Raw genomic sequence first — 13,256 nt, 5'->3', positions numbered from 1 at the left:
TATTTGGAGTCTCCAGGGCAGAGACGTCCAGTTAATGGTGCAGAAGGGTCCACATTGTTCCACTACTTCGCTATCAGAAAGTCCTAACTTGGATGTCACTCTCAGCTATCCTTCTGCAGATCCAACCTTTTTCTGTTCCCCTCAAGCCCATCCAGACTCTAATATGGTCTCCCAAGTCTTCCACGACTCTGTCACGACCCCCCTTCCGGGTCTTTCGGTGTAAAACTACCCCCTCCCCACATCTTTACCCTTCAGGCTCCTCTCCATCTTATCGAGCCCCCCCCGGCTCCGCCCAGCTCGCGCTCCTGGCCACCGCGGCAGCCAATAGCTGAGAAGCTGATTTGCATAGCGGCGCGGGGGAGCCGCGGAGGGAAGGGGGAGGGACCAGGCGACCTCCTAAATCAAAGTTGGAAGGCGAGGACTGGGCGGAGGGGCCCCCGGGTGCCGGGCTGGGGCCGGCGCGGGGAGGGGGAAAGGGATGGGGGGGCGGGCGCAGAGGACGGCGGAGCCGGCCGGACACGGACTGTTCCGTTGCTCCCTCCCTCAGCTCATCCCCGCGTCCCCACTTCCCTCCTCCCCTCGCTCCGAGCAGCATCCTCTGCAGACCCTCGGTCCTCATTCCCGGGGTCGTCCGGCTCCCGCGGCTCCGTGTAATTACCCCTCTTCACTGGCCAACCCGGGAACTTTCTCCGCCCGCTCCCGGCCGTGGGGGGTCGCTTTGCCTGGGCGGATTTTTCCTGGGGCTCACTGGGGGGCAGTCTCTGGAGAAGGGCCTCAGGGTTCCAGAGAGACGTCTGCCACCTGCAACCTGCCCCCAGCGGGCCTGCCGTCGGGTCTTGGCACCCTCTCTTCCGCTCTCCCCCAACCATGACCGAAATGAGCGAGAAGGAGAACGAACCGGATGACGCGGCCACCCACACCCCCCCGGGGACCGTCTCTGCCCTCCAGGAAACCAAGGTAACTCAAGAGGCGAGAGGCCTGGACCCCTGCCCGGTGCGTCCCCAACCCGGGTGCCCTCTCCCCGACGCGGTCACACTGTGGGCTCGGGTGCCGCGGAGTCACGGCAGCGGGACCCGGGTGATCCCGAAGGCTGTGCGCGGCGACCGGGGCGAGTGGGTTCGCGACGAGGGGCCACAGGGAGCCCCCATCACACAAGCACGACACGCCCTTGCGCGCGTGATGAGCGGCCGCGTGGCCGCGACCCTCCGGGGAGGTTGTAACTCGGCTTCGTTGGAGGCAATCGGCGCAGCGAAGGCGGACGGAGTGTGTAGCGGTGTGTAGCGGGTGTGGGCCGGTGTACGCGCGGGTGTGTGCGTGCGAGGCGCACCCCTCCGCGCCCGCCAGGTCTCTGTCTGTGGCTCGCTCTGTCCCCCTCTGCCTGCGTCTCTCGGAAAATGTCTCTACAACCTGCTTGTCTTCGTGTCTCTCCCGCTTTCCTTCGGCGTCTGTATATGTTTATCTCTGGGTCTCTGGATGTCGCTCTCGGCCCCGCCGCAGTCCTGCATTCCCCCCTCCCAGCCAGGTTAGGCTCGGGGACGTGAGGCCGCGGCCCGGGGGTGCGCAGCTCCCGAGTGCGCGCTGGGGGCTGCGGCAGCGCTGGCCATCGCGGGCGGGGACCGGGGGACCTTTGCTGCGGCTCCGGAGCAGAAGGACAGGCGGCCCCACCCCCCACCCCGGGAGCGGGACAGGGTGGGTGGAAGCAAAAAGAGAAGTCATCGTAATTAATGAATGTCATAATTAACCCTAATTATGTATGATCGTTACTCCTGCGGGAGTCACAATGAATAAATTATTCGCCAGTGAAGGCAGGCGGAGCCCAGACTCCTGGCGCTAGAGGGGTTGGGGGAGGCCACCACTTGAATTTAATGCCCCCCCACCTCTAATCTGTCCACTTCCTCCCCAAGTTCTAGGTGCTCACTAGTGACCCGCAAGAAGTTCTGCGGGGAGCAACATGAGCTGAGCGGGCTGGGGACGGGGGGAGAAAAGGAGGCTGTATCAAGGGCGCTCTCTGCCTCCTCCCCAGACTTCAGGCCAAGGCCTCCTTCCCTCTCCCTTGCCCCCGGTGTTCTGTTCCCACCTGGTCCTGTTTATCCAGTGGAGGAGGGGGCACTGAAGACCAAAAAAATGGGTGGGGTCTTTGGCTCCTTCCAGGTGTTGAGAGCTCATCTATAGCTCTTTCCAATGCCCATCTTGCTCCTAATTCTGTCCAGGCCACCCCTCAGGATATGAGGTTAATTCAAGGTCAAGGTCATCTAGAGAGTGACCAGGAGTAGATGAGTAGTAGGGGCAGGGTGGGGCCTGGCTGAGGCACCCCAAGGAGCTCCTCGTCTCTAAACCAGCGAGACCCACTGGGTCTCCATGTCAGTCTTGAGATCTGAACTTGACTTTCTTCTGCCCCCTTCTGAGAATGAGACTGGTCTCTCAGACCACAGAGTTAACTCCCCCTCAGAGATCCAAGTCTCTACTAGGAAAGGAGTAAGGTCTTGGGGTGGGAGGACATTGCTTGGAATATTTGTGACAGCTTTTTTTGAAGCAGAGAGTCCCAGGCGCTGAGCCCCATCCTGAGTGCCAATATCCCTGGCCTTCCCAGGTGCCTTGTAGTCACCCATGACAGACAGATACATTCCCCTTGCTTCCCAAGGGCATGGGGGTCTTCCAGGCCCTTCCTTGCTTCCCATAGGAGGTCTGGCTGCCTGCCCCCCTTCTTCTTCTTTTTTTTTTTTTTTTAAGATTTTATTTATTTATTTGACAGAGAGAGACAGTGAGAGAGGGAACACAAGCAGGGGGAGTGGAGGAGGGAGAAGCAGGCTTCCCGCGGGGCAGGGAGCCCGATGTGTGGCTCGATCCCAGGACCCCGGGATCACGACCTAAGCCGAAGGCAGACGCTTAACGACTGAGCCACCCAGGCGCCCCTGCCTGCCCCCCTTCCTAAGAGCTCTCCGGAAGCTGGAGCAGTGCTGCCTCAGCAAACCCACAGGCTGCAAGCTCAGCTGTGTGGGCAGGGGGAGGTCAGGACCTGGCGGGTCTCTGCCTCCCTCCTCCCAGCACAAGAACCGTCCAGTGTTACCACCTCTGAGCCACGGAGATCCCAAGAGCGAGAGGAGGGGGATTGCATACCTCGCCCTGCCCCTCTGCCCCCCTTCCCTACATCTCACCCTTGTGAAGGGCTGTGATCACAACACAGGCTGGGCTGGGGGTCTTGGTGGGGGTATTCAGGAAGGCACAGGTGGGCAGGGAGAGAATTCAGGGCCCTACCAGTCCCTTTAGCTCCCCGCACCTCAACCTGTCCCAAAGAAGCTTTGGTCTCCAGACTCTAGGGCTTGGGGAAGGGGGAAGGGAGAGTTTGAGGCAGGTCCAAAGAGGGGGCTGGTATCCATTAGGCAGTGAAGCCAACATTCCAGGCTTATTCATCAGTGCTGGGGGCCCCCTGGGCATTTCTTGCCAACCTAAGTCCAGCCTCCTGCCCACGCTAAGGCTGGATCATATCCCTGCACCCAAGCTCGTCAGTGACCCTCCTGGTGCCATCATTGCCATCTCTGGGTCCCCATGCCACCCTACCATGGGGTGGTACCGTCACCCCCTTTGGTGCCGTCCTTGGGAAGACCCTGCCATGCCAACTCTGCCATCTGAGTCAGCTTGTGCCCCATCCGCCACCACCCACCTCCAGCTGCCTGGTGCCCTTTCAGGAGCTGGAGGAAAGTGAGGAGATGCTGTGGGGAGTTGAGGAAATGAAAGGACCATCCAGTATGTGGGGAGATGGGGAGGAGGCAGGCAGGCCAGGCCCAGCCTCTGGGAGGGGATTCAGAAGAAGGGGCCTGGTGGTCCAGGCTCCAAGCCAGACAAGCTCCTGGAACACCCGGAGAGAATAAGATCCAGGTGGGTCAGCTTGCCAGGGTACATGGCAGCTTCTCCCCATGCCAGGGAACGGGTCCTGGGACCCGGGGGCACCAAAAAGATAGCTGATAGGAGTCAGGGAAAAGTCCTCTCTGGAAACTAGGAGTCCCAGGAGTGGGACTACCTGGCCAGGCTGAGCCAAAATGAGGTTTGAGTAACCAAGCCAGATGTCTCTTGAGTGGACAGGCATCAAGCCATTTGGCAGAGGTGCCCCCATCCTGCTGTCCAGCCACAACCCTTGACATCGGCCAACCATCCCAGGTGATACGTTGTTCCTTCCCGCTGCTCTGCCCTCCTGGGATCTGGGGCCCACAGCAGAGCCAGGGAGTCAGGAGCAGAAGTGGGGCTGCCTCAGTGCTGGGGAACATTCTGTTCCAGAGACCTCTGTACCCTGCAGAGGTGGCTCTTGGCATTGAGGCCAGGGCAAGACCAGGAAAGAGCAGAGGCTGGAGAGTAAGGAGGCTTAAAATCTCATCCTGTGGGGATTACTATGGAAATAACAGCCTTGGGAGGGGAAGGGGAACACGGCTGATGTCTTCAAATACTTGAAGGACTGATATCTAAGAGGGAGTAGCCCTTTCTGGAGCCAAGGGAGGAACAGAGCCGCGAGGCAACAAGATCTCAGGGAGGCAGGTTTCAGCTCTATATAGGGAAGCATTTTGCGGTGATTGCAGCTGCCCAAAGATGGGATGACTGTCCCAGGAGAGGGTGTGCTTCCTGCCACGGGAGGTGACCCACAGAGTCAGACAGCTGTTCAGGGGGATGTGGCCAAGGTGTTGTGGGATGATAGCATGGGCTGGGGACTACTCTAGGTGGCCAGTCTTGCAGGTTCCTTCCAACCCTAAATTTCGATTGACCTGGTGGACAAGCCCATGGCATAGCCGAGGGGCAGGGGTGAGGGCCAAGGCAGAGCCCAGAGCAGCGGGACCCTTCCGGTCATTTGGGCTCAACAGCCAAAGCCGCTGGTTCAAGTTCTGGCTCTGCCATTTACCAGGTGAAGACTCATCACATGTAGGTGATTTAACTCCTAGGCGCCTGTGAGTTCATCTGCAAAGTGGGACAATAATCATCACTGTCTCAGAGGGAAGTGCCAGGATTAATGAGGGGCGGCAGATGAAGCGCTAGCCCGCTCCCCGTATTCTGACAATGACCGCCCCTCATTATAGCTTTAGGTTTTTACTTTTTGGACCCAGAGCCTTGCATTGCTTCGAGAGCATCTACTCCTGCCTCCTTCCTCTTGGATGTGGGGAAACTGAGGCTCAGAGACGGGAAGTGAAGTGACTTGCCTTCAGGCGGCAGGTGTAGTTTTACGCCCACCCCCAGCACATCCTCCCGGAGCCCGCTTGTGCTCTGTGCTCTGTCCCCTGGGCAGAATGATGGGGGGCTTCTCCCTGCCTCTCTGGGCCTGTGAGAGCCCCCAGAGCCACACTGGCTCATAGAATACCTTTGTGTTCTAATGAATTGTCCCTGTGGCCCTCTGCCTCTGCCCTAACACCCAGGGATCTGGGGCCTGGGGCCCTGCTTCTCACACACAAAGAAGCCCACAGTGCCGCACTGGAAGCTGAATTTGGAAGGAGCTAGGCAACTCAGCGTGCCAGAAACCCCAAGGCTCTGGCCTCCCAGCCGGCACACCAGGGCCTGCCTCGTGCCCAAACGTCTCCCTCTCCACTTCTTTCCATGTTTTGCTGCCTCCCTCCCTGGAGTCACGCAGGCTGCTTGATGTGCCAGCTGGGAACCCTGACCACTTCTCCCTGCCTGAAGCCAGGCCTCCGGCCCCCTTTACCGATCACCGCTGGGAAGGAGTGGGCAGGGGTAAGGGGGCTCTCACCAGGGGGGAAGAGGTTCAAGGATCTGGGTAGAGATGTTTCCAGACCTCACTCTGGGCAGACTCCGAGAAGGATGTGTTGGGGTGAGCAATGGAAGGAACTCTGGCCTCACTGCAGAACTGACCCAGCATTCCAGAACATGGGCTCCATTTAGGATTCCAGGCGCTTGCCCATCATTTAATCAACAAATATTGACTGAGCACCTACTATGTCTTGGGGCTCTGTGTGGGGATTTGATTCAACTGTCCCTGCCCTCAAGGGGCTCCGGGCTCCTGGGGGAGGAAGAAGTAAATGACAACGTAAACCAGATTGGATCTATAATGGAAGTCAGTACTGGGTGCAGTGGGGCCCAGAGGAGGGAGTGGTTATACTAAACGGAATTCCTGCAGAAGAGACTGCTTCCCGGAGGAGGAACAGTCACTGGAAACCCTAAAGGATAAAGGGGGTATTCATTGGCAGAGAAAAGGACAAGCACATCAAAAAAGGCCAGGGTGAGGGCTGGGAAAGCCCAAAGGAATAAACACAGACGAGTTCGAGAATCCCTATGTCTGGGCGGCAGGCGGAAGGCATGGATTGGAAGGGAAGCCTTGGCCAAGCTGCAGAGTCTCACGACCGGGGCAAGGGTCTTGGCTGTGTCCTGAGGAGCCAAGGGTTTAGCCAGGTCAGGGATCACCTCCCTGGCAGCTGTAGGGAAAGCAGGGGGAGATGGGCAGGGTGGAGGTAAGGGGTTGTGGCCCTGAACTGGGGCAGGGCTGTGGAGGTGATGAGGTGATTATAGGGGATGGGCAGGAGAGCGATTTTGGAGGAAGAATCAGCCCTGAGGATGAGGGTCCGGGATGACCCCTCCCGCACTCCCAGCCTGTTTGAGAACACAGTGGAAAACTGGGGACCTCGTGTGTTTGTTTGGCCGCCAAAGTATTATTTTGTTTAACTCGAGTAAATAGTACGCCCATACGATGAAATCCTGTGTAGCCATAAACAAGAATGATGAAACTCTTTATGTGTTGGTATGGAATGATTTCCAAGATTTACTGTTAAGTGAAAAAAGCAAGGCGTAGGAAACATAGTACACTACCATTTCTGCAATGGAAAAAAAAGGAAATACAACCTCTTGAATTTATTTCTATCCAAATTCACAGAAAAGTCTAGATTTTTTTTTTTGAAAAAATTGGAAAGCCTGGCGCCCAACTGGGCTGGCCGTGTGGACTAGCCCCGGTTGTCCAGGGGACCCCAGCAGCTGCTCTCTGGCTGGCCAGCCTGTCACAGTGCTCACCACTCCCAACTGTGCCTGCCCAGCCAGAACTCCTCTGCTCATGGACGTTACCCACCTGTCGGCATCCAGGATTGGGACCACCTTCTGGAACAAGGCAGCTTCTGTCTTAGTACTTCGAGGCTGTGGCTGACCAAGGAGATATCCTGGCTCGGAGCCGGTCCCCTCTGGCTTTCACTTACAGCCCCACTTCCTCTCTCAGCTGCAGCGGTTCAAGCGCTCGCTTTCCCTCAAGACCATCCTCCGAAGTAAGAGTGTGGAGAACTTCTTCCTTCGCTCAGGCTCTGAGCTCAAGTGCCCCACTGAGGTGCTGCTGACCCCCCCAACCCCGCTGCCCCCTCCCTCCCCACCACCGGCATCTACAGACGGGGGCCTGCCGACTCCGGCCCCCTCCCCCTGCCCCATCCCACGGCCCCTGGCACCACTCAAACCAGTAAGACTACACAGCTTCCAGGAACACGTCTTCAAGAGAGCCAGCCCCTGTGAGCTCTGCCACCAGCTCATCGTGGGTAGGTGCCTGGGCGGTCAAGGAGAGGGGTCAGGATGGGGGTGGGGAGTATGCCCGATGTTGGGCTATTGCTATTCAGGGCCCTCCATCCTAACTGTGCCCCTCACCCTGGGTGGACAAATGAGCGGCCTTGGGGTGGGCAGGTGCCCAGTGTCGCTGCATTTACTAACAGCTCAGGCTTCGGTTGACAGGGCAAGCGTATGAGGGGGAGGCACTAGGCCCCCAGGCCAAAGTGAGGATGCCCGACCCCTTTCTTCCACCGATGCCCTAACCTGCCCCCTTTGCTCCTTGCCCCTGGATGTATCCTCTTTGGCCTAATCCTTCTTGTTGCACCCAAATTCTTCCCAGGAAACTCCAAGCAGGGTTTGCGGTGTAAGGCGTGCAAAGTGAGTGTCCACCTCTGGTGCTCGGAGGAGGTCTCCCAGCAGCCGTGCCCCGGCAAGGCGGTGAGTGGGGACCATGCGGGGCTGGCTGGCTGTGGGTGCCCCCCCAGGACTGGCCTGTGGGGGGATGGGTGCCCCCCTCCAGGCTGGTTCCTCCTGTGGGGTGGTCCTGGGGCTCGGGGAAGGACAAGCTCTTGGCGGGCTGTGACACCCTCATGCCCTCTCTCTGCTCCCTCTTGCCATAGTCCTCCTCCTTCCGTCGCAATTTCAGCTCCCCGCTCCTGGTGCATGAGCCACCCCCAGCCTGTGTCACAAGCAGAGAGTCCCCACCCACTGGTGAGTGTCCCCCCATGGCCTCTGATCCCGCTGGGGTGTGATGAGAAACCCACGCATTCGTCAGATAGGCACCCGAGTCACGTGGCACCACCAGTCCTTGGCACTTCCCTGCTCTGAATGCCCTTGTCCTGAATGGAGGGGGCATTCATTCATTCATATCTTATGGAACAGACATCCTATGGAACACTTACAAGCACCAGGCATTGTGCTAGACATGGGGACACAGCACGGAAGAAGGTGGAGTTCGTGGTCTAGTAAGGGAGCTAGACATGAAAGAACTAATCACACAACTCGGCGGTTAATCACCATTCTCATGAATGCCTGAACGGAGAAGGACAGGGACTAGAGAGTCAAGTAGGCATGGTCCTCATCTGCAGGGAGAGGGAAGGCGTCCAGAGATACAAAGGATGAGGAGTAATTCCAAGAGGATCTGGTGAAGACTGGTGGGCAGAGAGGGGCCTGGGGTGGGGTGGGGCAGGGAGTTAAAGAAAGGACGTCTTGGCTGGGGCCGAGGGAGTGAAAGTGATACAGGGCTTCGGGGCAGAGCAAGGTTGGCAGCTGGGTGCCCGACCTTGAGGGTGGCTCCTTGGCAGGGGCCAGCGGGAAGGTAGACCCCGTCTACGAGACCCTGCGCTATGGCACCTCCTTGGCTCTGATGAACCGCTCCAGCTTCAGCAGTACCTCTGAGTCCCCCACGCGAAGCCTGGTATGTCAGGCACCAAAGGGGAGCCTGGGGGGCAGAGGTCTCCGAGGATGAGGGTCTAGGGGCTGAGCCCTCCCCCGTTTGTCCCCAGAGTGAGCGGGACGAGCTGACTGAGGATGGGGAAGGCAGCATCCGCAGCTCAGAGGAGGGCCCTGGAGACAGTGGTGAGTGGCGGTGGGGACCAGGGGCAGGAACAGAGCACAGGGCAGGCCACTCCCTGCTGCCTCACGGCCCGGCCCTGCCCTGGCATCTCTAGTATTCACAGCCCCGGCCGAGAGTGAAGGGTCAGGACCGGAGGAGAAGAGCCCCAGACAGCAGGTGAGGTTATGCTGGCACTGAGCCCTGGGAGGCCAGATGGGAAGGGGATGTCACTTCTTCCTGTCATTGATCAATAGGTGGGTGAGAGCATGGTGAGTGGGAGTATCACTGCTCCATCATTTATCCTCAGTCTACGGGGATGGGCAATGCCAGGGTGAGTATGCAAGGAAGGCAGGGGGTGCCACCCCTCCCACCACTGAGCCAATGCCTGCAGTGCCCACTCCCGTGCCAACTCCCCAAGAGCGGGCAGTTCCGGGGTGCAGCCACCAGAGGAGAGTTCTCTTTCTCCATCCTTGGCCCAGACCCCCAAGGATGAACACGGAAGATAGGGGAACCTGACCTCTCCCTGTCACGGACCCAGGTGCACTGTGTCCCAACTCCTAGCCCCCCCAGGGTAGGCCAGGTCAGGGCCAGTGAACAGTGGGTGGAGTGAGGAGAGTGTCCCCCTCCCATCACTGACCCAGAGCTCTTCCACAGCCCCCCAAGCCCCCTCTGCGAAAGGACGTGGGGCCCATGTACTCCTACGTCGCGCTCTACAAGTTTCTGCCCCAAGAGAATAATGACCTGGCTCTGCAGTAAGTCCTCTTTGTGGTCCAGCCCCACTGGGCAGCCACCGGGCTCCACGCTCAGGGCCCTGCTCCCAGACCTTGGGACATGAGTGTGAGGGGGACCTTCAGGAACCTTCTCCTGCATGCATGAGACAGCTGAGCCCAGAGAGGAGCTGGACTGCCCAGAGTCCAAAAGGGATTGGTGCTGACGTCCTGTCTCCTGCCCCCGGCCCAGGCTCTGCCCTAAAGTGTCCACTGGACCTGTGGTCATAGCGTCTTCTGAGGGCATCAAGAATCCTCCCCCAGCTGCAGGGGGAGGGGCGTGCTGGGGATCTGGGGGCCCCAGGTGGTTAAGATGTGGAAAGGGCAGGTCCCTCCTGCCCATTTGCGACCCCAGCTCTGTCCTCCCAGGCCTGGGGACCGGATCATGCTGGTGGATGACTCTAACGAGGACTGGTGGAAGGTGATTTGGCAGGGTGGGGAGCAGAGGGACCCTGGTAGGCACCCCACCATTCCCCACCTTCAATGGGTGTTGCCCCACCTTCTCTCCAGACCCAAAGACCTCCCCTAGTCCTCCAGCCACTGGCCTAGGACCAACACGTGGGACTTGCTCTCACTTTGACCCTCCCTGCCTCAGCCTTGTCCCTCTGCTCACCTCATGCCCTTCCCAGTGCAGAAGCCACCCTACTGGGGGTTCGGATACAGGAAGCCCAGGATCTGGAGTTTGATGGCATTGGCTCTGAACGGGCATCAAGTCTAGAGGGAGCAATGTGGGAGGGGGTGGCACCGGGGCTCATTGCCAGCCTCATCCCCAGGGCAAGATTGGCGACCGGGTTGGCTTCTTCCCAGCCAATTTTGTGCAGCGAGTCAGGCCAGGTGAGAACGTTTGGCGTGGCTGCCAACCCTTCTCTGGGAACAAGGAACAGGGGTACATGAGCCTCAAGGAGAACCAGGTGAGTGCCCGGGCCCTGCAGCAGCCGGAGAGGTGGGCATGGGGAGAGGCGGCAGGGGCAGTGGCGAATGCCCCGGAGGAGGATACCTGCAGCCTGGCAGCGGGAGGGAAGGCGGGTTCGAAAGGTGGGGCTGCAGGGCCCTCCTGTCATCTCCTGCTGGGAACTGGGGCTGGTGGCCAACACAGGCAGGGGGCTGAATTTGGTTAGAGACAGCTTGGGGGAGGGGACGAGCACTGGAGGAGGAGTCTGGAGGCTTGGGTTTGAATGTTGGCTATGCCTCTGGCTTGTTGTGTAAGCTCCCGCAAGCCCCTTTCCTCCCCTTACTTCCTCTGTGAAATGGGAGTTCAGCCGGGGCGTCCGGCCAGCTCATCTCACAGGTCAGCCCCGAAGAGCCGCTCAGCGTCTGCTGATGTCCTGATCTCGCTGCCGAGCCCAGTTACCCTCAGGGGATCTGCTCCCATCGCCTCAGCTGATGTCTCCAACCACATCTGATCCTGGTCCCATCATCCCCTGGGGTGGCCCCTGGGAGCCATCAGCAGGACTCGGGGCCAGGGCTGTAGGCAGAGCCAGGACTCAGCTCCGTGTCTCTCCCACTCAGATCTGTGTGGGCGCGGGCAGGAGCAAGGATGCTGACGGCTTCATCCGCGTCAGCAGCGGCAAGAAGCGGGGCTTGGTGCCAGCCGACGCCCTGACCGAGATCTGAGAGGAGCCAAGAGAAGCCAGATGCCACCCCTGCCCATGCCTGGCGCTTGCTTCTGGCCCCGGAGGGGAACAGGCATCTGCCCACACTCTTCTGCCCCCTGCCTCTCTCCTAGGGGCCACTCCCCGGCACTTGGGAGCCTTCTGCACTGAGGAAGGTTTTATTTCTTGGGTCCCAAGGTGCCCTGAGGGAGTTGCTCCTCTGGGACTTGGGCATGAGGAAGGAGGAGAAAGTGGGAGGGAATGGGGAAGCTCCAGGTAGGTCCAGCCAATGCCCGGATACCCCCAGTTGCCGCGCTGACTGCAGCCCCGGGGAGGGGGGCGTTCCTGGGGAACTTTCCTGCTGCTTTGTCCAGAGAGCCTTCCCACGTCCACACCGCCTTTGCATGCCCGATGCCATCCCCCTCTCCCCACAGAGCCCCTGCTTGGGTCTATGCGTGTGACCCTGCGGCTGCCCCTTTGGAAGGAAGCGGGGCCTTGGGAAGGTGCCTTCCCGAGTCCCCGCAGCCCCCCAGCGCCCGGGGTTGGGAGGCGATTCAGGGCTGCAGGAGGATCCTGAGTCCACCTCCTGGTTTCACCACCTCTGTCACTCCATCAATTCTCAGGAAAGTTCTGTGGGAATCTCTCCCCTTACTTGAAACCCAGGCAGACAGAGGAGGGGGGGGAGGGCCATGTTCTGGGGAAAGCGTGGGTAAATCAGAGACTGTCTCCTCAAGAACAGTCACCACAGAGCAGCCTCATCGTGTCCTTGTCCCCTGGAGAAGGACCCTCCAGAGCAGCCTGCACACAGAAACCCGACTGAGCCCGTACTTGGTCAGAACCCCCATTTCACTGTCAGGACTCTCTCGAAGTCCCCGGTGGCAGGGCCAGCCAGCCCGGGGAGCTGTGCTTACTTCCTGTCCCAGGTCTCACGAGGCCCACCCTGGGAGCCCCACCCTCAGGGCCCCCCTCCATATGGCCCTTCCTCACCCCCTTCCTCTGAGCCTTGCAGGAAACACTGGGACCCCTTCTTCAGTGCAGGGATCCCTCTTCTGGCTGTATCTGCGCCCTTATCCTGGACACGGAGTCCTGGGAGGAAGAGGGAGTGGGAGATGGTCAAGGCAGGCCCATCATTCTGTTTGGCCACGAGGAAAGGAATGGGGTAGGCACCCTGGGGGTGGGGTGGGCACATAGGAGGAGGACCCCTCCGTCGCAGGTTGCTTTTCTCTGGTGCCAACCTCCCTCTCCCCCCAAGCTCAGAGCCTCATCTCGTGCCCTTGATTGTGCCAGCCAATGCCAGCCCCCATCCCGGGCACAGTCACACCCTCCCATACAGGGGGAGGGACACATCCTCCTACCCACTGGCCCCGGCTCCACTTCTCCCCCTCGGAGGGGGGCTCAAGCCACACTGCCCTGTTTGCTGCCACGGGCCCCCCCCCAGCAATATCCCAGGGGGGTCCCAATGCCCACTGTACATGAGGCTGCATGAGGGGTCTGCTGGGGCATTGCTGAGCCCCTAGACCCTTAAATAAATGTTTCTGGTCCCAATCTGTCTGCTCTGTGTGTCTGCTTGGGAGAGAGGAAGGAAAGGTGCAAGGAGTGGGGTGGGGGCTGGAGGTGCCGAAAGGAGACAAGCCTGGAGGTGGGAGAATTTGCAGATCTCTGAGAGGAGGGGCGCCGGGCTTGGCCCAGACGTTGCAGGGGTCCCCCTGCCTCCCCGCTCCCTTTCCCCACAGCAGCCTGAGATGGGGGATCTGGGGAGGAGTTCGAGAGAAAAGCAGGGCAGGGGTGGGGTGCGGTGGGATGTTGCGGGACGCTGGAAGGGGAGAGGGTGCGGCG

At 59.8% G+C, this 13,256-nt stretch overlaps 1 protein-coding gene across 8 annotated transcripts; it reads left to right on the top strand.

Annotated features, from left to right (window-relative positions):
• The first annotated feature begins 416 nt into the window (after positions 1 to 416).
• Positions 417 to 12,959, top strand: STAC2 (SH3 and cysteine rich domain 2). 8 transcript variants are annotated; one of them, XM_045888995.3, is made up of 11 exons: positions 422 to 957; positions 7,193 to 7,499; positions 7,847 to 7,944; positions 8,127 to 8,217; positions 8,811 to 8,923; positions 9,012 to 9,084; positions 9,177 to 9,238; positions 9,716 to 9,813; positions 10,198 to 10,249; positions 10,602 to 10,739; positions 11,088 to 12,959. In XM_045888995.3, the coding sequence occupies exons 1-11, from the start codon at positions 868 to 870 to the stop codon at positions 11,229 to 11,231; spliced, it is 1,266 nt and encodes a 421-aa protein (XP_045744951.1). In that variant the 5' UTR covers positions 422 to 867; the 3' UTR covers positions 11,232 to 12,959. The 8 variants fall into 8 exon arrangements, with proteins under 8 accessions (XP_064439761.1, XP_045744953.1, XP_045744950.1 ...); XM_045888999.3 differs by having other exon boundaries at positions 424 to 957; positions 10,602 to 10,662; positions 11,338 to 12,959; XM_045888996.3 differs by having other exon boundaries at positions 427 to 957; positions 11,338 to 12,959.
• Positions 12,960 to 13,256: the final 297 nt, after the last annotated feature.

This window comes from Mirounga angustirostris, unplaced genomic scaffold (genome assembly GCF_029215605.1).
Source record: "Mirounga angustirostris isolate CCGP_5_RB_7025 unplaced genomic scaffold, mMirAng1.0.hap1 SCAF_17, whole genome shotgun sequence".
In the NCBI taxonomy this organism is placed as follows: domain Eukaryota; kingdom Metazoa; phylum Chordata; class Mammalia; order Carnivora; family Phocidae; genus Mirounga; species Mirounga angustirostris.
The sequence above is the reverse complement of the archived record's forward strand: the minus strand, read 5'-3'. Positions and strand labels throughout refer to the sequence as shown.